Source organism: Lygodium microphyllum, chromosome 16 (assembly GCF_053477565.2).
Source record: "Lygodium microphyllum isolate KBCC chromosome 16, Lygodium_microphyllum_v1.1.10, whole genome shotgun sequence".
NCBI lineage: Eukaryota > Viridiplantae > Streptophyta > Polypodiopsida > Schizaeales > Lygodiaceae > Lygodium > Lygodium microphyllum.
Genome location: NC_141150.1, coordinates 48,997,201 through 49,022,206, shown reverse-complemented (window position 1 = coordinate 49,022,206; position 25,006 = coordinate 48,997,201). Strand labels below are relative to the sequence as shown.

Genomic DNA, 25,006 nt, shown 5'->3' with positions numbered 1-25,006 from the left:
GCTTGTGAGTTCTCATTGTCTCAAGAACTATTTGTAGTTGTGGTTCATGGTCTTCTTCATCCTTGGAATATGTTAGGTTATAGTCAAAGAAAGAAATCATTAAGATAAGCTCTGAAAATGTCTTACATCAATCTATTGTAGGTGGCAGGAGCATTCATTTATCCAAATGACATCACAATAAATTTGTAATGACCGTACCTTGTGTTAAAGGTGGATTTGGGGATATCTTCCTCCTTGATTCTTATTTTATAGTAGCCTAATCTGAGGTTAATCTTTGAAAATATCTTTGCTCCTTGGAGTCAATCAAGCAACTCATCTATCCTTGGGATTGGATATTTATTTTTCACTGCAACCTGGTTCAATCTGCGGTAATTGATACAAAGATGGAGTGTTCCATCTTTCTTTTATTGAAATAGTATTGAGGCTAGTGAATTACTTGGCTGGATGTATCCTTCGTTTAATAACTACTTGAGTTTTTCTTTTAGCTCAATGGCTTCAAGAATTGACATCGGATAGGGTCTCTTGGCTATAGGAGCAGTGCCACCTGGAATGAGTTTGATCTCATGATCTACCTCTCTTGATGGTGGAAGCTCTATCAGATCTTTTGAAAAAACATATGCATAATATTTTGACCAAGATGGCTGGGTCCTTGGTTTTACTATCTTGCTCGACCTTGTTGAGCTTAATTAGATAGACAGGAAATCCTTTCTTCAGTCCTTTCACTATTCATGAGCTAAACTTTAGGTTTTTCCACTTCTCCGTGAGTGGCTACTTTTTCTCCTTCTAATTTTTGAAATGTAATTTGACCCTTTTTGCAATGGATATAGGTATTGTTTGGAATTAACCAATTCATACCCAGTATAGACATTCATAAGCCCTGAGATTCATAATTTGAAAATCCATTTTGGAAGAATTGACACCCAAACTAAATTCTACCTTGCTAGTCTGTTGTATTAAAAGAACTTCTTTACTATTTGCTAGATCCACAAGCAATCTGGCTGCAAGAATAGTGTCTATGCCTAGCGCTTTTACACACCTTGGTGATATGAAAGAATGGGTACTTCCACAGTCAATTAAAATTCAAAAGGGTTTACATTAATTTGCTAGTGTCTGGATCATCGAGAATTGGCGATTCAGCCTTCTTGTTGAGAGTGGCATGTACTCTTGCTCTTTTCATATCAGTTTCCATTGTAGGATCTTCATCATCACTTATCTCCTTCAAGGTTACTCCAGAAACTTTGCCCTTGGCAACTTGGTTTTGTCCTCGAAATTGCCCTTAGTAGTTGTTTGGGCCAAGCTTCGGACACTGTCTCTTGAAGTGTCTTGGTTCCTTACAATAAAAGCACCTTGGAGCCTTGTTGTCTTTTCCTATGGGTACAAAGTTTTCCACCACATTTGACTTGGCTCTCTTTGTCATATTTGGCTGATATTGCCCTTGGGCTCTTTTTGCATAGCCTTGGGAGTTGCCCTTCTTTTGATAGTTTTTGCTCCATACTTTAGCATTTCTTGGCTTTGCTCCACCACTTGAACTATTGGAGCTGCTCAAATCAATGTATCTTGTAAGTCTAATGGTCACATTGACTCAAGACGTGTATTCAGGGGTGGATTTAAACCATTGCAAAATTTGGATACTTGTTGTAAAATATCCATCGATGGTGCGTACTTTAGAAGCATTAGGAATTTAGAGTAGTAAGATGCTAGGCTTAGGCTTAGCTACTTTAAATTGAAAAATTCATTCATCTTCTAGGCTCGATATGTGGATGGAAGGTATCTTTCATACAGAGCATCCTTAAGCCTATCCTAGGTGATAGCAATTTTTCGGACATTCCTTGGTCCTTGCATCATTGTTTCCACCAAAGATGGGCATTGCTTGATTTAACAGTGCAGTCCTTGTAGCAATGAAATAATCCTTCATAGATTATATCCATGTTTCCACCTCGGTTGGAGTATCCTTCCCCTTACCATGGAAGTCTGGTGACTTATACTGCTTAAAAAGAAATTTCTTCTCTTGAGCTTCTGTGCTATTGAGGTTCAAAGTAACATCCTAGAGATTTTAATAATTTTCATGATTTTTTGGTAATAATATTCAAGAAAAATATTAACTTGCTTAATTTGATCACATAAATTTTGGAAAGGAAGTATTTATTATTCAGTCTTCTTGATTGATAATCAAGGTATGTACATCAAAATAGAGTTTCAATTACAGCCAGAAATTGTTTCTATCTTTTGGCTTATCCATGGATCTTAGATAGCTCAACAGTTTTATCAAATGGAGTTGCGGCATGTACATCCAAAATTTGGTATTTAGTAGGAAGATCTAGATATCCTTCTCTGTAGTTGTTATGACGAGGGTCATGCCCTAGAATAGCAACTCTATCGAGTGGAATGAACTTAGTTAATTCTTCATATAAGTAATGATTTTGGCAAACTAGTCAGCTATTAATATGAAGAATGGGATTCTATTCAAAGTCATCATAGAGAAATAGTTCAACGATCTTTAAGCTCTCCATCCATTGGATTCACATAAGGTTGATCTTCATATGGTCGAGACAATCAGTCTCAATGTAACAATTCATCCCATATTTCCTCCAACGCCATTTTGGATAGGAGGGATAAGGACCGTACTTTTTCTCTAAGATAGTCATAAAGTTATTTCGCCATTCATAAATTGACAAATGCATGGCATATATAAATATAGCCTACTAAAATACAAGAACTTTCTTCAAAGCTTCATTATTCTTGAAATAAATTACTATTAGTTTGTAATAACCCTAGTCCTATTAGGATTTAACAAATGTAGACTTCTTAAAAATTTTACAAAAAAGTACAATAAAGCAGATAATATTTTTCCATTATTCTCAATTGTTAAAGTGGCAACCTGTGTTGATTACAACAAATGGACAAAAATAATTCCTTACATCAATAGGAAAGAGAATACATTATTTGAGTAGCTTAGAGGCTTATATTATTCTTGGAAGAGGATATTCTATTATAAACCTAGGCATGGCACTATGATACATCCATTAAATAATAATTAGGGCTTTAGGAATGGATATCCAAAAACCTATATTTTAGGGAAAGATCAGGTAATCCATTTTTTTTGTAGTTGCTAGAATTAGAGTGACCTACAACCATCACTTTGTCGGTCGGTATGATCTTTGTGACCTCCTCATAGATGTACTAGTTTAATTTGACTTGTCATCCTTTGGTGAACAAGTTCAAGTTTACTCTGGCCTCATAGAATAGATAAATCTTGGAAATCTTAAGGTTTTCCATCCATTTCACCCTCTTTAAATTGTTTAGAGGTAAGCAAGATGGTTTGCATCAATGTAATAGTATCCTCCGCTTAACATCCATTGTCTTTCACAATACAAGGGCAAAGGTTAACTAATATTTGCATCATTTGGCTTCTCCAGCTAAAACTAGATGAGTGCATGTTGACATAAACATGACTTGGAAAATCAAGAATCGTTCCCAAGGTTTGTCATTCTGCTAAAAATCAAAAACATATATTAACAAACAGAAGAGTTTACATCTTAAGGAAAATATATCTTAAGCTGTAATTACAAATATTTGCTAATTTTATACTTGTGTCGTATCCTATGTTAACATGGCTCTAATACCAACTATGATGTGCCCATCCGAGCTGCTTTCTTGTCGGCACGTTCTTAGTAGTCCATTAAGAGATATATTAGACAATGCCATCTGGGACTCCATGGAATGTCTCGGAGTTTGGTGTTGAGGCTCACTTGAGCCTACCTCACAGTGAAAGTTTTCGGCCATTCCCATGAGGATCAACTTGAGTTCTAGGTTCCTAATATTGCTTGAGTCACCTATCAATCAACTCTAGCATCAGTATTTCAAGTTTCCACTTCTCAGTGGATCACTTGAACTGAAGCAAACTTGCATTACAGTTGGTTCAAAGAGAATGGGAGACAAAGGGGAGTGTAGCATGTCGACCCTTTTGCCCATAAGGCAAAATCCCATTCCACCCCCTTAAAAAATGCAAGTCATATTCTACCTAGTATCTAGTTTGCCTATTTACGAATGTAATTTTTGGGAAAATCTCTCAGCTAATTGATACCACCCAGCCATAGGTATGGACCTATCAGGGATCCATCCACCTGCTTCCCTCGATAAAGGACTTTTAATTACCTAATTACCTACCACTTTAGCTTTGACATATAAAAATAGCTTCTTTGATTATCTTCTGACACAAATTCGTTACATATCTCTATTTCACAACACAAAAATAGTGTAAAGCAATTCTTTGTTACACATTTTCTTTAAAAAAACATCTTTTTACAATGCTTCTTGTCCCTGACTAGACATCATATCAACTCGAAGGTTTTATTTCCATTAAGTTTAGTCCCTAGACTAGTATCAAGACTTCCAAAATACTCTCTAGACTCGAAGGGTAGTTGACAGTTCGTAAGAGTCTAAGGAATTTGCAACTAAAGCCCCTTGGTATCCTCATCTCCTCTTGCCAAACTAGGATTCCCTACGATAAAACCTTTCGCATCATGGCCGGTCCATACTTGCTGACGAGAAAACAAAAACCCCTTGGAGTAGGTTATTCACACTGACCTTGGGAAGGTCTAGCATCATTATGGAACACTGCCTCACTTGGCATCATCCTGTGCCTACTATCAGAACACTGCCTTAGTTGATGGTCTCTACTTAGGAATACTGCCTCAATTGGCGATCTATGCCCTATTATCCATTCTTTATCCTGATAAATTTAAGAAAAATCATAATCTAATTTACAGTAAAAAACAACTTACTTTAAGTGTATCACACACAATAGACTTAATGGTTTTTTTCTAGACAAAACCATTTTCCTAGGGTGACAATATCAAGGCTAAACTTAGCCTAAGTGGCAATATTTTTCAATAATCCTGTTGGATTACTCTTCTCCTTGGTATCTTGCCCAAGATAAATCTTAACGAGGAGTTAATTTTTCAAAGCTTTCCTCCTCTAGAGTTTGGACAACCAATTAATCCTTCCAAGATTTCTAAAGGACTTCTATGAGCAAAAACTTTCGTGATGAACATTTTTTAAACTATATTTTATTGATCCTTTGTCTAGCCTCACTAGATTCAAAACCCTTGGATATTTTATCATGGAAAGTATTCTAATAGTTCTATTTCAAGATTTTTCTAAGAGTTAGTGTTTGTATCTATTGATTGGAGATTCCATCAATTTAGTACAAATTTGGATTGAAATTTTAATTACTTAAATATTTCTTATTCCAAAATCATAGTCCTTGAATGTAATTCTTTGTAATTCCTACTTGATACAATAAAATCATAAATTCTTTTCATGTAGTGCAGTATTTTTCATACAACCCATTCCTAATAAATCCCATGCAATCTAAATTAATTATTTTGAATTGTGATTATCAAGGAAAATTTTCTCTTTAGTAAATTTTCTATGCATGAGATTATATGCGAATTTTACTTTCACTACTATCATGGATGCAATTATGCTTTATCAGTTGATCTATTTGTCGTATTTAATATTTAAGATATTAGCCAAATATGGCACATGGGGATTCATGACGAGCGCTTGGCTGTTATTGGTATTCGTAAGTTCATTTGTAATTTCGGTACTTGCCATTCCATTTGTAGTGGTCGTACCTATAGCATTATTAACAACTCTTTCTCCCGCAGCTTTCACAACATTATTAATGACTCTCGCTCCCACGGATCTTACAATTTTCCTCTTTTTGGCCATGGTCTTCCATCAAAGAATTGTAGAGAAGACTTCAGTAATAGAACTATGGGTCATCTTGATTTGATTTTGATAGAGACGGCTACAATAGGAATTTGAGAAAAAATCGAGTAAAGTTTCAATTTTACAAGGGAATGAAGTTGAAAGAGATGGGATTTGACTTAGAAATGTGGCAATGTATCTCCCGTGTCTTTTGCAATAAGAATAATCTCTCTCGCTCTCCTCTTGCCTTCTCTCTATTGCTCTTCTCTTTTGATTCGAGTAGAGTCTCATCTCTTGTCTCAAATCTAATGTGTTCTATGGCTTCTCATGCATCATATTTATAATTTAATTGAAAGGAGGGGGGTTCTCATGAGTCGTGACCAAGAAGAGGAGTTCTTTCTGGAGGGTATCTTGCTAATCTAGCTATTTAGGAGCTTTCAAGATACAATCTGATGTTGGCAATCTGTTCTTTGAGGTCCAGAGAGGCTGCCAAAGATGCCATGATTGATTCATCTGGCTTTTGGGTGATCTTCCTTCAATTTTGGCCTCTTATCAAATTGAGAAAAGGGGGAGATAGCTCAAGTCTTTCGCTAAGACATGGAAAGAAGATTGTATGTCTCTATTTAATCTCTTTAATTTCCAAAAAGAGGAGGGGATGATGATGGCATTGAAAATCATGAGAAGAGAGGGGGGAACATCCTGTCGACGTCTCCTTCTCTCTCTTTAAGCTTTTAAAAATTTATAAATTTTTAACTTTCTTTTAGTCTTCTTCAAATCAAATTTTGATTTGCTTGACTTGCCTAAGTCATTAACATGCCTAGTCTAAACTTGGCTTACCTAGCCACAATGGCCATTCACATAACATTTGTCATGATGAGATATTTGTAGCCGTATTGATCTCGGAAGGTGTTCAGGTATGGGATATGGATTATTTTATTTGAGAAACTACTTTTGATAGTCCAAGATTTTCAAATTTAATGTACAAGAAGTCGAGAAAGTCAAAACATGAGAAGTGTTGAGAGAGAGAGCACTTGTAATTGTGCAATGGTACATTGGATGGGTGACAAAGTAAAGTAAACAACTCACTTTAGAGGGGTGTTGAGAATATAAGCTCGATGTTTGTGGGTGTGTGTGTATATGTGTGATAGTTTCCTAAAGGTGCAAGGTGAGTAGATAAGTATTGACTATGGAAAAGTCAAGATAAGGATGTAGCCTAAGATGGCCACTTGTATGAGTGAAAGGGAAAAAGGATATCTATTAAAGAAGCCTTGTTATGTAGCATTGTGTGGAGTGGAATATCAATTAACAATGTTGATTGTGGATGTTGTCTCCTCTATCTTTAGCCATGGAGTTCCTTGTCTAGTATAATCTACCATAATTATGTGTCAAATCACTTTTTACAGACCATGATCCGCACATTGGGCTTCTTAAGACAAAGCATTAAGTCACCATACTAGGCCTAAGAGGCCAAAAATGATGGATGACACCAACAATTATAACCAAAACACCCTAGTAGTAGTGATACAACTATATAATTAAGTATTGAATGTACATGGATAGTAAAAGGAAAATATATATAGCCATATAAAAGCTATATAGCCAAATCTACAATTAGTCTAATTGGTACAAATATGGATGACACAATTAAGGGGTATGAGACCTTGCTCTAGCATGGTAATAATATTCCCATGTATCCTCCTCTACATGTGGTATCGATGCCTATGCCAAGGTCTAGGACACCTCAATCAGCCAAGTTGAACCACTCGATCTATCATAACCCCTTATGTAGATATGAGATGGTACTATGGTAGTGTCAAGGTCTCCTCAATGCCTCCACCAAGTGCAAAGTGGGATTGAGATTGCTTTTTCTATAGTTTTCTTTTTGTAGAAAACATAACCTTTATTTCAAAGATTGTATAATCATGGTCTTATTAAATCGATTTTAGTCCAAAAATAGGACTTTGCTCAAAGAAAAAACCACAATCAGCCCTCAACTAGCATCCAGCTCTTCTAGGAGTCCTATCTTGGGCTCATGGGGGGTTTAGACTAGTCCTAGCATACCCATGGAATTACATGAGAGCCCCCTCACTCCTTGGTGACTCCTAGCTAATGTCCAATATCTAAAGAGGGACCTCTTACATTCAGTTCTAGTCCTAGCATATCAAATAGACAAACGGCTCCTTGGGGAAGAGTTGAGAGTAGGGCTAACCTTGGAGTAGGTCTAGCACACTTCCTTTAGAATCAATCTATGTCAATATACAAAAATTTAGAATAGATAATCCATCTACCAATCCTTTTCTAATGCATTCAAAACTGAATAATCATAGATGATGACTTTAAAAAGTCTCTTAATGTTTCCTCCTAAGTCTTATTATATAGTCTCTTAAAGTTACAACTCCTAAACACTCTCTGTTTCACTTTATGATTAATATTCTTCTCTCCCTCAATTTTAGTAGACTCTCTCTCTTCTCAACATCTAGACTGAAGAGATTATCTCTCTTTCTAGCTCAGCTAGGTGATTTGACCTCTCTTCTTCATAGTGACCTATTATATTATGATGACAATGACCCTTTTGAGGTGCATAGTTAGTTGGTTTTTCTTTCTCTTAGCTTGATCTAGCATGATGGCATGAACATTGTCTCTTTTTACTTTTATTATCATTATGAAGGCATGTCTAGTTATGTGGGTGATGGCAAGAGATGAAAGCATCGTTTCGAGAAAAAAATGGGGAACAAAATGATTAACAAAACTATTTATTCATAAATCTTATAAATATTTTGATTTTATTCTTTCTTAGCCATTGCAAAGGCCCCTATTTACACGAGCTTTCCTTTATGACTACATGCACTGTAGAGAAATACTCAATAACATTACATAGGTTACAACTCATAGTTGCAAGCATTCACAACTTGTAAAAATAAGTAAATGATTAAATCTAGTGTACTTCCTTTTTCCCTGTCTATCTCTCTACTACTCTCCCTCTTCCTCAGGATGTATCAAAGTCCAATTCTATGAAGTTACCTCTCTCTCCATCTTCCTCTCTCTCTCTCTCTCTCTCTTTGGCTTGTCTCAATCCATGTCAAAGTTTCATTTTGTGAAGTTACCTATTTATCCTATCTAGGATAGCTCTTCGGTTTGTCTCACTCTGCCTCAAATAGTGCAACACATGAATAGAAGATCCTCTCACAAGAGAAAAAACTTGAGATGATAGACCCACATTAAGAGAAGATTTTCTCGAGTTTTCTTCTAGAAGAAAACCTTCAATATCTAGCATCAATGCTACCTCACCATCCTCAAGCATAAAATTAACAAGCTCACATGAGAAGAAAACTATAGTATCAAGTTCTTCATGAAGTACTTGTCTTCTCAAGGAGGTGCAGATTAGACAAGTAGTTGAGAATAGACTTGGTGCTAGAGATGGCTTATCAACCGAGTGAGCATATCAAGATAGTGCTGACGTTTGGTAGATTGGAAGTTATCTTTTTGGACAAGAGAATATTCTCTTATTGTACACATATCTTCTTAGTTTTTTCTAATGATGTATGCAAATCTCCAACTGTCATATCATGTTACCTTCAAGCACAACTCATCATGGGTCGTAACATGTTAGAGCCTATTGTCTTCCATTCATTGTCTCTGTCTCTACTCTCTACTTAAAATGCTATGAATAGTTTTTAGATTGGGTTGTTTATTTTAATAAATTAAAATGTTATAACTAATCCCACATGTTACTAGTAAAAACAGCTTGGGAAACCAAAAGAATAGGTAACTTTTAGTCCTTCTCTTAGGAAAGAAATTGCAACAAATATAGTTTAGTTTCCATTCATGATGTTGAATTATTAATCTCACCGTTATTTTCAATCATTATTTATTGCTAGAATCATTATCTTAAAGTCTCCTTAAGTTGTGCTAGTTATGACATCTTCTTTATATTTCAATTTTGTAGATTTAAGTCTAAAGATTTCTCAACCTCTTCTTTATAGCTCCATTTTCAATCATTATTTATTGCTATAATCATTTTCTTAAAGTCTCCTTAGCTTGTGCAAGGTATGACATCTTCTTTATATTTCAAGTTTGTAGATTTAAGTCTGAAGATTTCCCAACATCTTGAACTTTAACAAAGTCTAGCCAGGTATAGAATGGTGCTTTGGGACTTCCGAGTATAGAGGTTTCCTAACCATGGAGAGACGTTGTTATGTTCTTTTGGCAACGTCTAGCTAGCCACTTAATTTTTTATTATATGCCTTGTGCCATTAATTGATTTAAAAACATATTTTTTCTCTCTCTTCTTGCTTCTCTCTCTCTCTCTCTCTCTCTCTCTCAGTTAGATATCAAAAGGACATGGATAGCACCACTATAGGATCTTGGGATGAAGATGGCTTTCTATTGGGATCTTCTTTTCATGCCTCAGAAGATAGCTTTATAGTTTGCTCAATATATATGGACATGCACCTATCCTATGGAGTTACATGTGCTATTGGCAAGTTGCAAACCTCCTCACATCAATTAGAGATTGAGATTAGTATAGAGATTCACTCCCCATAGGAAAGTCAATGTCACATATGTCAACTAGAGTCATAGATTGAGGAGCACTATATTTACCATTTCACAATATACTATGAGATCTAAGGATGATTTCATTGTTTATTCAAAGATGCAATTGGATCACTATCAAGAGGATCATGGATCATATTGACCAGTGATGTCTAGACCACTATCGAGGATCATGGATTATACTAACAAATGATGTTTGGGCCTCTTTCTCCCAGAGATATGACGTTTTAGAGAGGCACTACTTACAAGCAAAGCATTAGGTCGCCATAGTCCTACCTAGAGGCACCTTATAGATTTCTTTAGGAGTATCTAGAGGATCCCAAAGTAGTCCCTACCCCACTTTGCACCTAATGGAGGCATTGAGGACATCTTGACATTACCATAGGCATAGCTCATACTTATACAAGGGGTTGTGATACATCGAGTGGTCTAGCTTGGCCAATTGAGGTATCCCAGACCTCAACATAGGCACCAATGACACATGTAGAGGAGAATACATGGCAATATTATTACTGTGCTAAAGCAAGGTATCATACCCCTCAATCATGCCACCCATATATGAGCCAGTTAGACTCATTATAGATTTGACTATATAGTTTTTGTATGGCTATATAGATTTTCTTTCTCCTTTTATAGTTCTTGTACATTTGCATTACTACTACTAGCATGTTTTGGTTATAAATATTGGTTTCATCCATCATTTTTGGCCTCTTGTAAATGTTAATAAGGCATTTATTTTCATTTCTTTGTCTCCCTCCCTCCCTCTCTACCAAAAAATACACAAGAAAATATAAATATTTTACTCTTTATAACCTACATTACCCGTAGGTTCATTAGTATACCTCAAATGACCCAAAGAAGAGGGAAAATTAAAAAATCATGTAGGGTTTGTGGACTTACTTTCAAGCTTGATATCAGATGAAAAGAGAAGAGAAATTGCCAACTATAGGTATATTTCACCAATGTTGGAATACATATCCATATAAGCATTGGAAAAATTTTAAATTGCATTGGTGTAACATCGATACATGCACTTGTGTGTACATGCAAAAATAGTGGCGGTGAACACTGGGGCTTTTTTTTGACATCCATATTAGTGTGCATATTGAGGCCAATAAATTTTTTGAAAAACTACCATTCTGTTTATCTCTTGTAGTGTAGGAAAGGGTTAGAAACATATTAGCTTTCTTATGAAAGGTACAAAACTTAGAAAATTGTTACATACCTTTCTAATCTCTTTTTTCAAATTTAAAGGCGGACTCCTTCAAACGGCCTTTGCAGGCCTCAAATTTGAAGAGTCACCAAACTTCTCATTTGAAAGGTCTAGAAGAGCTCCCCTTTAATTTTAAAAGAGAGATTGGAAAGTTATATAATAATTCTTCCAAGTTTATTATGTTTCATTGGAAGGGTAATGTATTTGTAACCATTTCTTTGTATGGAGCTGTGAGGGCATCACATTTCGAAGAAAGATAGGTCTAATGTCTTACTACTATATTATTTATTTCCAGAGGGTTTTTCGCAAACCGACCCCCTTTTCCAAACCTTCCTTCTTCAATCAAAATCCCCTCCCCTCCTCTCTTTCTCACGTGTAATATCTCATTTTCTCTTCCCCTCCCTTTTTTCATTAAAGTCTCTCCCCCTCACCTCTCTTTTTTAAATTAAAACCCCCTCCCCTCTCTCTCACTTATAATCTCTTTCTTTCTTTTCCTCTCCCCTTTTTAATTAAATTCCTCCCCCCCCCCCTCTCTCTCATGCGAAGGGCCTAGGTTCTCTCTCTCTCTCTCTCTCTCTCTCTCTCTCTCTCTCTCTCTCTCTTAATTAAATCAAACTTCTTTTTAAATCAAAAGTTTCTCTCTCTCTCTCTCTCTCTCAGTTAGATTAAACTTTTCTTTAATTAAACATTAAATTTTTTTTTTAATTTAAAGTTTTTCAAACATAGTTTTTCACACACTTTGAGAGGGAGATAAAATATAAGAGAGAGAGAGAGAGAGAGAGAGAGAGAGAGAGAGAGAGAGAAGAAGAAGAAGAAGAAGAAGACGGACCTAGGTTCTCTCTCTCTCTCTTTCTCTCTCTCTCTCTCTCTCTCTCTCTCTCTCTTTGTGTGTTAGATTAAACTTTTTAATGTAAACTTCTTCTTTAGTTAAAATAAGAAGAGAGAGAGAGAGAGAAATATACAAAGAGCAAAAAAGAAAGAAGAGGGGAGGGAGGGAGAGAGAGAGGGAGGAATGGAGAGAAAGAGAATTATAGAGAGGGAAAATATAAAATTTAAGAGAGAGAGAGAGAGAAAGAGGAAAAGAGGGGAGAGAGACAGAGAGAAGAAAATGAGAGAGAAAATAAGAACTCTCTTTCTCTCTCTCTCTCTCTCTCCTAATTAAATCAAACTTCTTTTTAAATCAAAAGTTTCTCTCTCTCTCTCTCACAGTTAGATTAAACTTTTTAATTTAAACTTTTCTTTAATTAAATATTTTAAAATATTTTTATAATTTAAAGTTTTTCAAACATAGTTTTTCACACACTTTGAGAGGAAGATAGAATAAGAGAGAGAGAGAGAAGAAGAAGAAGAAGGATAGAAAGAAGCTGGACCTAAGTTCTCTCTCTCTCTCTCTCTCTCTCTCTCTCTCTCTCTCTCTCTCTCTCTCTCTTAGATTAAACTTTTTAATGTAAACTTCTTGTTTAATTAAAATAAGGAGAGAGAGAGAGAGAGAGAGAGAGAGAGAGAGAAAGAGAGAGAGAGAGAAATATACAAAGAGTAAAAAAGAAAGAAGAGGAGAGGGGGAATAGAGAGAAAGAGAATTATAGAGAGGAAATATAAAATTTAAGAGAGAGAAAGAGAGAAAAAAAGAAAAAAAGGAAAAGAGGGGGGAGAGAGACAGAGAGAAGAAAATGAGAGAGAGAAAATAAGAAGAAGAAGAGAGAGAATTTGAACACAGAGAGAGAATTATAGAGAGGGAAAATATAAATTTAAAAAAGAAGAAAAGAAAAAAATTTAAAGAGAGAAGAGGAGAGGGGGGAGAGAGAGAGAAAGAAAGAAAGAAAGAGAGAGAAGAATAAGAAGAAGAAAGAGGAAAAGAGAAAGAGAGATGGTGAAAAACAGAAAAGAGAGAAGTCTTTTTTAAATATTGAGAGAGAGGAAAGGAGAGAGAAGAAGAAGAGAGGAGGAAAGAGAGAGAGAGAGAAAAGATAATATTTAAAAGAGAGAGAGGGAAAGAAGAAAAATATAAAATTTAAAATTAGAGAGAGAGGGAGAGGAGAAAAAAAAGAAAATTAGAAGAAAGGGAAGGAGAAGAAAAGGGGGCATAGAGAGAGAGAGAGAGAGAGAGAGAGAGAGAGAGAGAGAGATTCATAGAAGAGAGAGAATATAAACACAAAGAGAATTATATATAGGGAGAAGATAAAATTTACATACTTTAAGAGAGACTAAGGAGGGAGAGGGGAAAAGAAAGTGGAAGAAGAAGAAGAAGAAGGAGAGAGAGAGAGAGACAGAGACAGAGAGAGAGAGAGAGAAAGAAAGAGAGGGAACATGTAGAGTGAATTATAGAGAGAGAAAAGATAAAATTTAAAAAGAGAGAATAAAAAATAGAGAGAGAGAGGGAAAGAAAAAAAGCGCAAAGAGAAGAAAATGAGAGAGAGAGAGAGAAGAAAAAATAAAAAGTAAAAAATATGAGAGGGAGAGAGAAGGAAAAGAGAGGAGAGAGGGGGAGAATAAAAGAAGAGAGAGAGAGAAGAAAAGCAGGGAGAGAGAGCGAGAGAGAGAGAGAGAGAGAGAGAGAGAGAACCAGGAGAGGTTAAAAAAATAGAGGGCAAAGAAAGAGAGAGAGAAAAGTAGATATGCTTTGAGAGGGAGATAAAAGAAGAGAGAGAGAGAGAGAGAAGAAGAAGAATGATAAAAAGAAGACGGATCTAGGTTTTTTTTTTCTCTCTCTCTCTCTCAGTTAGATTAAACTTTTTAATGTAAATTTCTTTTTTAATTAAACTAAGGAGAGAGAGAGAGAGAGAGAGAGAGAGAGAGAGAGAGAGAGAAATACAAAGAGCAAAAAAGAAAGAAGAGGAGAGGGAGGGAGAGAGAGGGGGGAATAAAGAGAAATAGAAAGATAGAGAGAGAAAATATAAAATTTAAGAGAGAGAAAGAGAGAAAGAAAAGAAAAAAGGAAAAGAGAGGGGAGAGAGATAGAGAGAAAATAAGAAAAAGAGAGAGAATCTGAACACAGAGAGAGAATTATAGAGAGGGGAAAGATAAAATTTAAAAGAAAGAGAAAAAAAATTTAAAGAGAAGAAAAAAAGAAAAAAAGAGGAGAGAGAAAGAAAAGTGAGGAGAGGGGGGGAGAGAGAGAGAAAGAAAAAAAGAAAGAGAGGAATAAGAAGAAGAAAGAGGAAAAGAGAAAAGAGAGAGAGGAATAAAAAGAAGAAAGAGGAAAAGAGAAAGAGAGATGGAAAAAAAGAGAAAAGAGAAAAGTATTTTTTAAATATTTTTTGAGAGAGAGAAGAAGGAGAGAGGGTGGAAGAGAGAGAGAGAGAGAGAAAAGATAAAATTTAAAAGAGAGAGAGGGAGAGAAGAAAAAGATAAAATTAATTAAAAGAGAGAGGGAGAGAAGAGAAAAAAAATAGAAGAAAGGGAAGGATAAGAAAAGGTGGCACATAGAGAGAGAGAGAGAGGAGAAGAAGAGAGAGAATATAAACATATATAGGGAAAAAATAAAATTTACATACTTTAAGAGAGACTGAGGGGGAAGGAGAAGGGGAAAGAAAGTGAAAGAAGAAGAATAAGAGAGAGAGAGTGTGTGTGAACATGTAGAGAGAATTATAGAGAGAGGAAAGATAAAATTTAAAAAGAGAGTAAAAAATAAAGGAGAAAGAGAAGAGAGAAAAAAAGTACAAAGAGAAAAAAATGAGAGAGAGAAAAGAAAAAAATTAAAAAGAGAATGAAAAGAGAGAAGAAGAAGGAAGAGAGAAGGAAAAGAGAGGAAAGGGGGAGGAGAATAAAATAAGAGAGAGAAGAAAAGCGAGGAGAGAAAAAAAGGAGAGAGAGAGAGAGAATCAAGAAAAAAAATAGAAGGTAGAAAAAGAGAAAGAGAGAAAATTAAACATAGAGAATTTGGATGGAGAGAGAGAGAGGAAAAAGAGGAGAGAGAAAGCTAATTGGGAACGTTTATCCCGTGCTTGAACACGCCGTTTGTTCCGTGTTGAACACCCCGATTGTTCCGTATTGTAAACGGCGTTGTGTGGAGAAGTATTCTGTCCTGTTGGGGTGGAAATTACTGGGACCGTTTGTTCCCTGTTGTACACACCGTTGTGTGGAAAAGTATTCCGTCCTCTGCAGGTTTCAGCTATATATATATATATATATATAGAGAGAGAGAGAGAGAGAGAATGGGGCATGAACTGGAACCTGAGACTGCACAATTCCTTGTGCCAGCAACAGGGGAGACCATCGAGATCCTTCCAGGGTCGATAATCGAGGTGGAGGCCATCTACCGCGAAATCTTTGAGGATGGTGTGTACAGCAAGCACGGGGTAGCGGTGCGTCCAGGCGACGTGGTGGTGGACGTGGGGGCTAACATCGGAATGTTCTGCCTGCATATTGCAGCTGCATCAGCAGCTCGCGCTGGTAATAACATAAGCACTCATGATGGTGGGAGTGAGCATACGTCGACAGCCGCATCACAGCCCGTGACGTACTACGGCATTGAAGCGCTTCCGCCCATATTCTAGGTCTTGCGACGCAACGTCGACGTCGCAGTCGGCATGATGATGAAGCCAGACCATCGATCGGCGGGCGGTCGGCGACCCGATATCAGTTCTATGACTGTGAAGGCCTTGTTGAATGTGGCGCTTGGCGACGAAGTGCATGCCGACGTGCCAGCCACTCTGTTTCCGCGCCTTCCGGGCAACTCCACCATCAACCCTGAGGAGAAGATCCGTGCGCAGGGCGGCACCATGGATCCGCACTTCTTTGAGGGCGCCAGGCAGTATCTGGTCCCCATGCGCACGCTGTCGGACGTCATGAAGGAACACGGCATTGCGCGCATCGACTTCCTGAAGGTGGACGTCGAAGGCGCCGAGCTCCTGGTGCTCAAGGGCATCGAGGAAGCGCACTGGAACCGGATATGGCAGGTCAGTGATCCCATCTCTCGTACTCATGCAGCTAGCTGCCTTACCCGAACATTTTATACGCTTATAAACGTCTGGATTTGTTCCTAAAACAGCTGGGCTTTTCTGATCTATGACCCTAAATTAGGTGGTCGTGGAGGTCCCGGACGTGGACGACGACACCCACAACGACGGCACAGTCGTTCCTGTGAAGCGGGTAGATTTGATCACTCGCCTACTACAAAAGCATGGCTTTGCAGTAAATGCAGACTTCGACCCGAATGGAAAAAATTTTATGATATATGCACGACGCCAGTGATTTACCTATAATCATATTTATTAATTTAACGCTTGAATTACAATTATTCGATGCTACTTCTATCAACAAACGTTGTAATACCCACTGCCTAAGATTGTAGCTATATCCAAGCTCTTAGAAGATGCAATGCCAGAGTGTGATGCTTAGCTCAGAGCGCATAATATCGCTAAGTCACAAGAAACTCTAGATCAAAAAAGAATCCTACATATAACTTAGTAAATCAAGCGACTTTTCTATATAGTTCATTATTTTCATATGGTACAATGCAGCCTTTCCAATAGATAGATCAATTTACCATATAATGAAGCCATTATAACCATAGAGTAATTTCCCGATATTGAAATTAGCAAGTCTAGTATAGTTCTACTAAATTAATTATTTTTCAGCATGGTTATAATCTATCTATCAAGTAGATTTCATTCCCACAAAACACTTACTAGACTTGGTAAATAGGTTTTTTTTAATTTATACTTTTACACTTCGTTCTAATCGCAATATTTCAAAATATAGTCAAATTGTCATTCATGAATTTTGTGAGTAGAAAATTTCAGTCTCACTTGCAAAACATGGGTTTAAACATAATACACAAGTAAGAAAATGCATAACAAATACACTTTTACACACTAGTAAAAGTAATATTGATGGGAATATCAAAGCAATGGAGTCTTGTATGTGTGGGAATGTTCTCCAAATGGTCTAATTATGTGGCACTAAATAAAATGGTCTTCCGTGTGAACGACCACTAACATAATTACCTTTGAAATTAGGAACAACCAATATGGATATCTTAAAAGTGGATGTTCTCAACTGTGATAGCTTTAATCTTTGTGATCTATATCGAGCTTATAGTCCATTGTATCCCCACTTTTTGTTAGGTATATTATGCCTAATATTGTTATATTTATTTCTTAGTATCCTTCGTCATTAATCTTTATCCCTTCACTCAATCCATATTGTGCCAACAATTGGTATTGGAGCTCAACCTCTTTTTCCTAATCCATTTATCATTCTTAATGATGCTGGTTGATTTCTCTTCATGAATCTACAAAATTCTAATAGGAGGTTTTTGCTCAACTTTGAACTCCGAATCTTTCTTTGAGCTACAAGTAAATATTTTGTTTGCAAAGATGAAATAAAAGTTTTGAATTGGACATTTTTGCTTGACTTTGCACTCTTCATCTTTCCTTGAGGTACAAGGAAAGTTCTTTAGGAAGAGGAAATAAAATATCAAGTTATAGTCCAAGGGGGGGAGAGAGAGAGAGAGAGAGAGAGAGAGAGAGAGAGAGAGAGAGAGAGAGATGAACGTCTATTTTGCACGAGTTTCTTTGTTGTCGTGCTCATTCTACCATTTCATGTGGTGAATTATGAGAAACTACCAACTCTTCCAGACCATGCAAGATATTGATGTATTGAACACACTTCGGGGCTCTCTAGTGGTTGGAAATGCTTGACCTTTCTCAAATCCATCAATTTAGCTCCCTGCATAGGGCCCTCCACCATTGTTTGGGTTCCCTTTAGTAGAGTCATGGTCCTCTATAGTAATGTGCTTTAGCTATCTCCCAACTATAATAATACTGACTCACCTTAGGTCTATTGCTTGTACCTAGAAGCTCCTGAATTTGGCCACTCAGCTCTTTAGCCCCATCAATGATATGCTAGGTTGTTTTTGACCAAACAAAACTTCTTGTTGGCAAGGAAACACACACTTAAGACTAGCTTAATATTTCATCTACTATTGATACCTCAAGTGATGTTTCACTTGTTTTGTTGACACCCCTATAATAGTTTATGAAGAGGTGATTGTGTAAGTTGAGCTACCATAAGACTAATAGATGCACACAATAAATTAGAGGACAACTAGTTCTCTTATGGACCTCACTCATGGTTTTCTCTCCATGTGTGCGACAATCATCATGGTTGAGCATGATCTTCCCTCCACATTGGGAGGTTAACTTGGTTGCATGGCAACGTCTGTGCATCTTTGCACATAGGTACCTAAGAAGGTTGACATGTTAGCAACTCACATATTTGGTACATACACATTTATGTCTTTATCAAAAGTATTAGTTTTTCTCTTTCCCGTAAATATGGTCCTCCACTTTCCATTATTTATTTTGGAGTTGCAAATCTCACATTTGGATGTATACTTTAGAGCTATCCATTTGATAGAACTTGTATTCGTCTATTCATGAGAATTGTGGGATCTCTAAGCACCTAAATTAGATCATTTAGTTTTGTTTATTGAGATTTTTATGGCTACTTCTAAACATTGGTTAGTGTGAACATTTTTTTATTTTACCCTCATAAGTAGGAGTTTAATCTACTCAATAGCCTTGTTTCTACCATGTAATTATACATTGCATCTCTATTACAAACAGATGCAATCACAACCATCTGATGGCATAATGGATTATTCCTAGTATGATTCATGGGTTGTAGCAATGATATGTTTTGTCACATAAACAATATCCAAACGCATCACTAGAGGTGTCATTTGTGTGCATTGCTTGCTTATATGATGAAAAGGGTCAATTAAGCAATGTCTAGATTTAAGCATTGCTTAAGCAATGCTAACTTTTTTTTTTAAAGCTTCTTCTATCTCACCCTCTTACACTTTTGCTCTCTCTCTCTCTCTCTCTCTCTCTCTCTCTCTCTCTCTCATAGATGATTTTAAGAGCCAATGTATACTTTCCATGTTATATAATATGTGGAAAAACTTGTATTTTAGACATTCAAAAGTGTGGCGATTTGTTCTTTAAACCAAAGATATCCTATAATTGGTTGGCGAATATTTTTAATGAAAATAAGAAAGTAATGAAAGGTTTAAACTGTCAAGGAAAGAGGATCATTGATAAGCTAGTGAGAAACTATGGAGGATTTGCATATTAAATTGGCTAAGTATGAAGATTCTAGGAAAACTGGTAATTCACAAGCTCCACCTAGGAAATTTTATTTGTGTAGATGCATATGGTGTGATAGTCCTAAGTAGGAACACAAAGATTGTGAACCATTTAAGAATGTTATGTGAAATTTTTCTATTTTCTAGCTGGATGGAAAGATCTGTGCAACCAAGACTAATAAGTATATTGCTATAAATTTTGGTAAGGGTGGAATGAAGAAGCTTTTTGAGGATATGACTACTCGGACATATTATGTAGCCACAAGAGATGCTTCGGCTTAAGGTGTTCAAATTGAAAAGAAACCAAAGTGTGTGTCAAAGTTATGGACTTTTGCTTTACAGACTATAAATAAGGACAAAGTGTATGATGGACCTAAAAACGGGCCGGCATTGGCTCATGCACTAGCCGAGCCTCGTCACTACGCACAAGACAACCCCTCGGCCTCGCGGCCAGGAGCGTCTATCAAAATCTTTGCCTTCCTAAACATTGCGTTTGTAATACGTTGTAGTCCAACTGATCCTAACCCAATATTACTCCTCAGAGGGAGTCCCTTTCACATAGCCAAAAGGCTCGAATCACATACACATGGGGTTCCTCCTCTGCGACTCTCCTACACCTCGGGGATTGGCCATCAACCCTCTGCGACTCTCCTACACCTCGGGGATTGGCCCCTTAGTGCGTCGCTCAACAAATAGACACATCGCACAAAAGTAGCTCAAGGTACCAAATAAACGTGTCCAGGAATGTACCATCGTCCTTACTTCTCTTTCCCCTAGACCCCACAACTAGCCTACAGCATGGGTACCTCACTGCCTCTCATCGTAGGTCATGTCCTAATAAACCAATTGCAATGCATGTCCAGGAGCTGATCACTGATACTTTTAAATTCTTTTCATACTCTATGCATTTGGTGGATGCCTAGTGCTCAAACATTTAGCAAAACAGTATCGTGCACAAGTGCAAAAACATTCTCTTAATGGTTTTCAACTACCGTTCGTGCTTCGTTGCATGGGCCTAGCACCGAGGTGATCCTCGTGCTACTAAGCTCTTAATTTTAATTATCATCCGTCCTAAAATACTATGCATAAAAATCAGTAACTTTTCCATCATCTCACACGGAATTTAGACATATTTCAACTTCTCTACCCTTCCCCGTTTAAGTATTGCATCGTTGAATAGGTTTATAGGGTATTTTGTCATCATTTTATGTGAAAAAAACGGAAAAAGACACACTAGAACAAGAAGGTGGGGTTGAACTGAGGCAAATCCTCATGCTTCAGTCCCCACAAACATTCACAACCATTGTTCTTATTTATCCTTATTTTTCGAAACCCAAAATGTATTTTTCCCTTATTTTTTAGGGGTTTTCCACCCTTTTCTTGTATTTTCCCTTATTTTCCTGCAATTTTTAATTACTGAAAATTCAAAACAGGTTATGGGCTGTGGCCCTTAGTTCCTTCTTGCAGAAAAATGAAAGTTTGGTTGATGTTCCTATTTACTTTTCCATTTTTATGCCAAAAACCATCATTTTCCCTTGTTTTTTCATGTTTTACGTGTTTTAGCCTATTATTTTGAACCACAAGATGCATATTTTTTCTGATTTTTTGATTATGACCAGCAAGAACTCATGGAAAATAGCAACATGAACAATTTTTATCCCACATGAACAACATTTCATCAATCAAAAGCCATAAAAGCTCAAATTTCCTTTGAAAATTTTAAATTACCGCTTATTTGCGTGTTTCGGGTTTCATGTCCATGGCTGTAAATTTGGAAATCAGCAGCACTTCATGTCCAGCACAATCACCAATCACCATTTCCAGCCCGTGGAGCAATCCGATCCATGCCGGACAAGCCTCCATCATTCTTTCTTCTTCCTTCTTCTTCCCACATGAACTTGCCTTTAGAAGAGAGAGAGGGAGGAGAGAGAAAGACTGAAATCAGAGATCTTCAAAGAGGGCATCATTGCGCGAGCGAAGGGCGGCGATAAAGTCAGCATCCAGAGGGAAATGAAGCCCCATAATCGTACAGTCGTGATGTCCTCCTCTCTCTCTCCACGATATTTTTCCTCATCTCTCCCCTCAAAAGTTTCATGCTACATTTTAATTTGGGCTCCCAAGGGTCATGCCCACTTTGGCCAAACTTTGTCCACCCCTTCGTATCTTGACCGGTTTCTTGGCCATTTCCCCGTCCGGACTCGGAATTGAGCTCTGAAAAATCCTGGGCGTCCGGCTTGGCATCTCGCATTGGCCAGTAGCTCATGTCAACCCGCACGACTGTATGAAAAATTATGAAAAATCAACAAGTGTCGCTCGGGCGCCTTTAAAGCACTTTGGCGCTTAAAATCGTCCCAGATCGAGCCGCCGCCTTTGACATTGAATATTTTTCCCTTGATATTCATGATTTTTAGTTATTTTTAAGCACTTCCCGTCACCTAAATTCCGCTCTCATTGGCGACCACGGGATAGGGCGACTCAGCCCGTCGAATCCACGAACATATCTGCACATAAACAACCAAAGAAGCATCAAACTGATATAAAACAATTATATAATAAAACTCAGCACAATGCTCCCCCTACCCCTGGATAGAACCAAGGCATGACATCCACAAGGAGTAGGCCTAGCATTATCCAATAGAAGAACCGAAATCAGTCACTAACCAACTGCTCCAACACAGCCAAACTAAAAAAAACCTATCAAAGAGGTTGCCCTAAGTGGTATTCTAAACTACTTACCAACTAAAGACAACACCACTAGGAGCTCCTACTAGGCGAGGACTCCTATAGCCTGATCAAAAAGTATTTTCTTTCAGTACATTTCGTCTTTTAGGGTTTGTATTGGAGGAACATACTTGGGCATGTAAAAAGGAGGGAGCTGAGCGTAATGACCCAAGGAGAACAGGGCATCGGCCTCAGGACCTGTCTCGGCACCGAAGAACCTACCAAGCCCTCACAAAGTGACACTTAATCCTTTTCTAACGCTCACTTTTATTTTCGCTCCAACCTTCCTTGTTTGGGTATTATATTTGGCAAGAAGCCACCCCTAGGAAGACAAGGTATCGGCCCCGGGTCTGACTCGTCCCCAGGAACCTACCAGGCCTTCGCAAGGCAATGAGCAACTGCTTATATATTTTCATTTCTTTTATTTTCTTTGAGAGGGGTTAGAACCCCTTTTTACACACCTTCGCATTTATATTCATCTTTTAGGATGTTCAGGGTTTCTGGCGTCATCATTATTATCTTCTGGCAGCCTTCTCTAACTGCCTCACTACTAACAAGAACTCCTAGAACGGCTGCCTAAAAGGCTAGCAGGATAGGGCCACTAGGACGTCCTTCTAAAATAGGTCTTTCGATGCCTGACAATGTCTTTACAGGAGGCAATGACTAGTCCGACCTCCCTCAAACATACTCAACCTACACCTGGGACTTCATGCCTTGGTTGCCGGTCCCCAACAAAAATGTATCCCCTCGACAAGTACAAATACACATATAACAGGAAAGAAATGTACTCGTAAAGGAGAAATATCACCTGGATTAGCCGCAAGAAGCTTCCATCGCAGCAAAGGCTCCACCAAAGTCCATCAAATTCCACGAAACACGAAACCTGTCCAGCACAACACTTAAACCAAAAACCCGATTAAACGCACCCGCACTAGACAGGGAAATGACCCTCTTGGCCTAATGAAATCAAACACTTCACTACAAAACTGAATCGGCCCTCTTGGCCTAATGAAACAAAACATGGCTATGCATAACATCCTCCTGGAAACAACCATGATAGTCATGAAAGCATACTATTCCGAGGGGAACATAGGCTCGTAGTCCTAAACTAGGTGCATTAGATTATGACCCATCCCTCCTGCGTATATTGCAAGAGGTGTTCGCATCACATGTCGTGTAATCAGTCTATGGGTCCCAGATAATAAAGGCAGATGAGTCTCGCTTACCCTCTGCATCACCCAGATCAACCATCGTCTGCCAAAGAGGGCATGTTCAGAAAGCATACCCCACAAACGACCAGGTCATGTCTCACCATCAATAGATATATCGGGACAAGGGCCACAATTAAAGAAGAGGTCTTCTTCATACGCGAAATTAGCCAAAGAATCGGCAAACTGATTCCAATTCCGTGGAATCAGCTGAAAAGACACTCTATCGAATTCGTCTAGCAGGGCTATGGCAGTATGATGGTACATACAAAGGATGGGGTTTCGTACCATGTACGTCCCATTGAGTTCATTTAAAACCAACTGAGAGTCCCCTTTCACCAACAACTGGAGGATACCACCCTTCTTCGCAATATTCAAACCCATAATCAGGGCTTTGTATTTTGCCATATTATTGGTAAAATTCACCCCGAGATAAGCAGCTAACTTCAGGACAATGCGTCGTCGGGGGTCTCGGATGACAACTCCTACACTTCCTTTTTTGCATGGACCCCTGGACGCCCCATCAAAGTACAAGGTGTACGTCCATAAAGGGTTTACATATCCCGCCATCCAGAACTCTACTCGTAATTATCGTAATCGAAATTCAGCATATTCAACAGGTGGACTGTAGGCTCCATCCCTCCATCGTCATTGAATTCAACAGGGATGCTCGTCAAAATTTGTAGGCAGTGATGGCAGAAGACCTTGATCTCCCAAATAAATGTCACGCCTTCTTGCGCAATCACCTTGTATCCTTCGCTCCATCAAATGAGCTTTCCCTGATGATACCCTTGTTCCAAATATGGGTGTTCTAAATAAGGGATCAGACGACCCATCAACCTCTATCACGATTTCCTTGCAGATGTTTGATCGATCTCGCCTAGACCTGCAAGGCAGTCATAGCATTAGTGCAATCAGAAGTAATAAGGTTTAATCTTATTAAGATTAATCTTATTTTTAAATTCTATCCCCTCAAGGTCAGCTAACAAAACTGTGGATTTATTCTTTCCTATTCTAACGATCCTATAGGGCCCATCCCATTTAGGCTCTAGCTTGCCTGGAAATAATTCACGTCGTGCATCATAATACAGAACAAGCTGTCCTTTCTTGAAAGGTGTATTTCTTGGCTTTGAGGTCGTGTAGCTGCTTCATTCGGCGCTTCGCCACTTCTTGGTGCAATAAGCTCTACAACTTAAGCTCATCTAAATGTGCCAGTGTCGTTAGGCGCTCAAAAAGTGCGTCTTCATCGCTCAAAGAATGATTGATGGCAAACCGAATAGTCGGCAGCTCAATCTCTAAAGGCAAGACACACTCCTCCCCATATACTAACTTGAACGGGGTATGGCCAGTGGCTCGTTTGAAGGTCGTATTATAAGCCCACACTGCCACGTATAACTTTTTATCCCAATCCCGTTTCTTTTCTGATACAATTTTGGACAGGATGCCCACAAGCTGCTTGTTGGTACTTTCAACTTGCCCATTGGCTTGCAGATTATATGGGGT

The 25,006-nt window shown here is 37.9% G+C and overlaps 1 protein-coding gene across 1 annotated transcript; it reads left to right on the top strand.

The window, feature by feature from the left end:
- Positions 1-16,011: 16,011 nt before the first annotated feature.
- On the top strand, positions 16,012-16,675 carry LOC148022790 (methyltransferase sdnD-like). Its single transcript, XM_087695261.1, has 2 exons — positions 16,012-16,380; positions 16,505-16,675. The coding sequence occupies exons 1-2, from the start codon at positions 16,012-16,014 to the stop codon at positions 16,673-16,675; spliced, it is 540 nt and encodes a 179-aa protein (XP_087551387.1).
- Positions 16,676-25,006: the final 8,331 nt, after the last annotated feature.

Coding starts and splice junctions, on each gene's coding strand:
- LOC148022790 (XM_087695261.1), top strand. CDS start 16,012: ATGATGATGAAGCCAGACCATCGATCGGCGGGCGGTCGGCGACCCGAT. Junction 16,381..16,504: donor ACTGGAACCGGATATGGCAG/GTCAGTGATCCC, acceptor ACCCTAAATTAG/GTGGTCGTGGAGGTCCCGGA.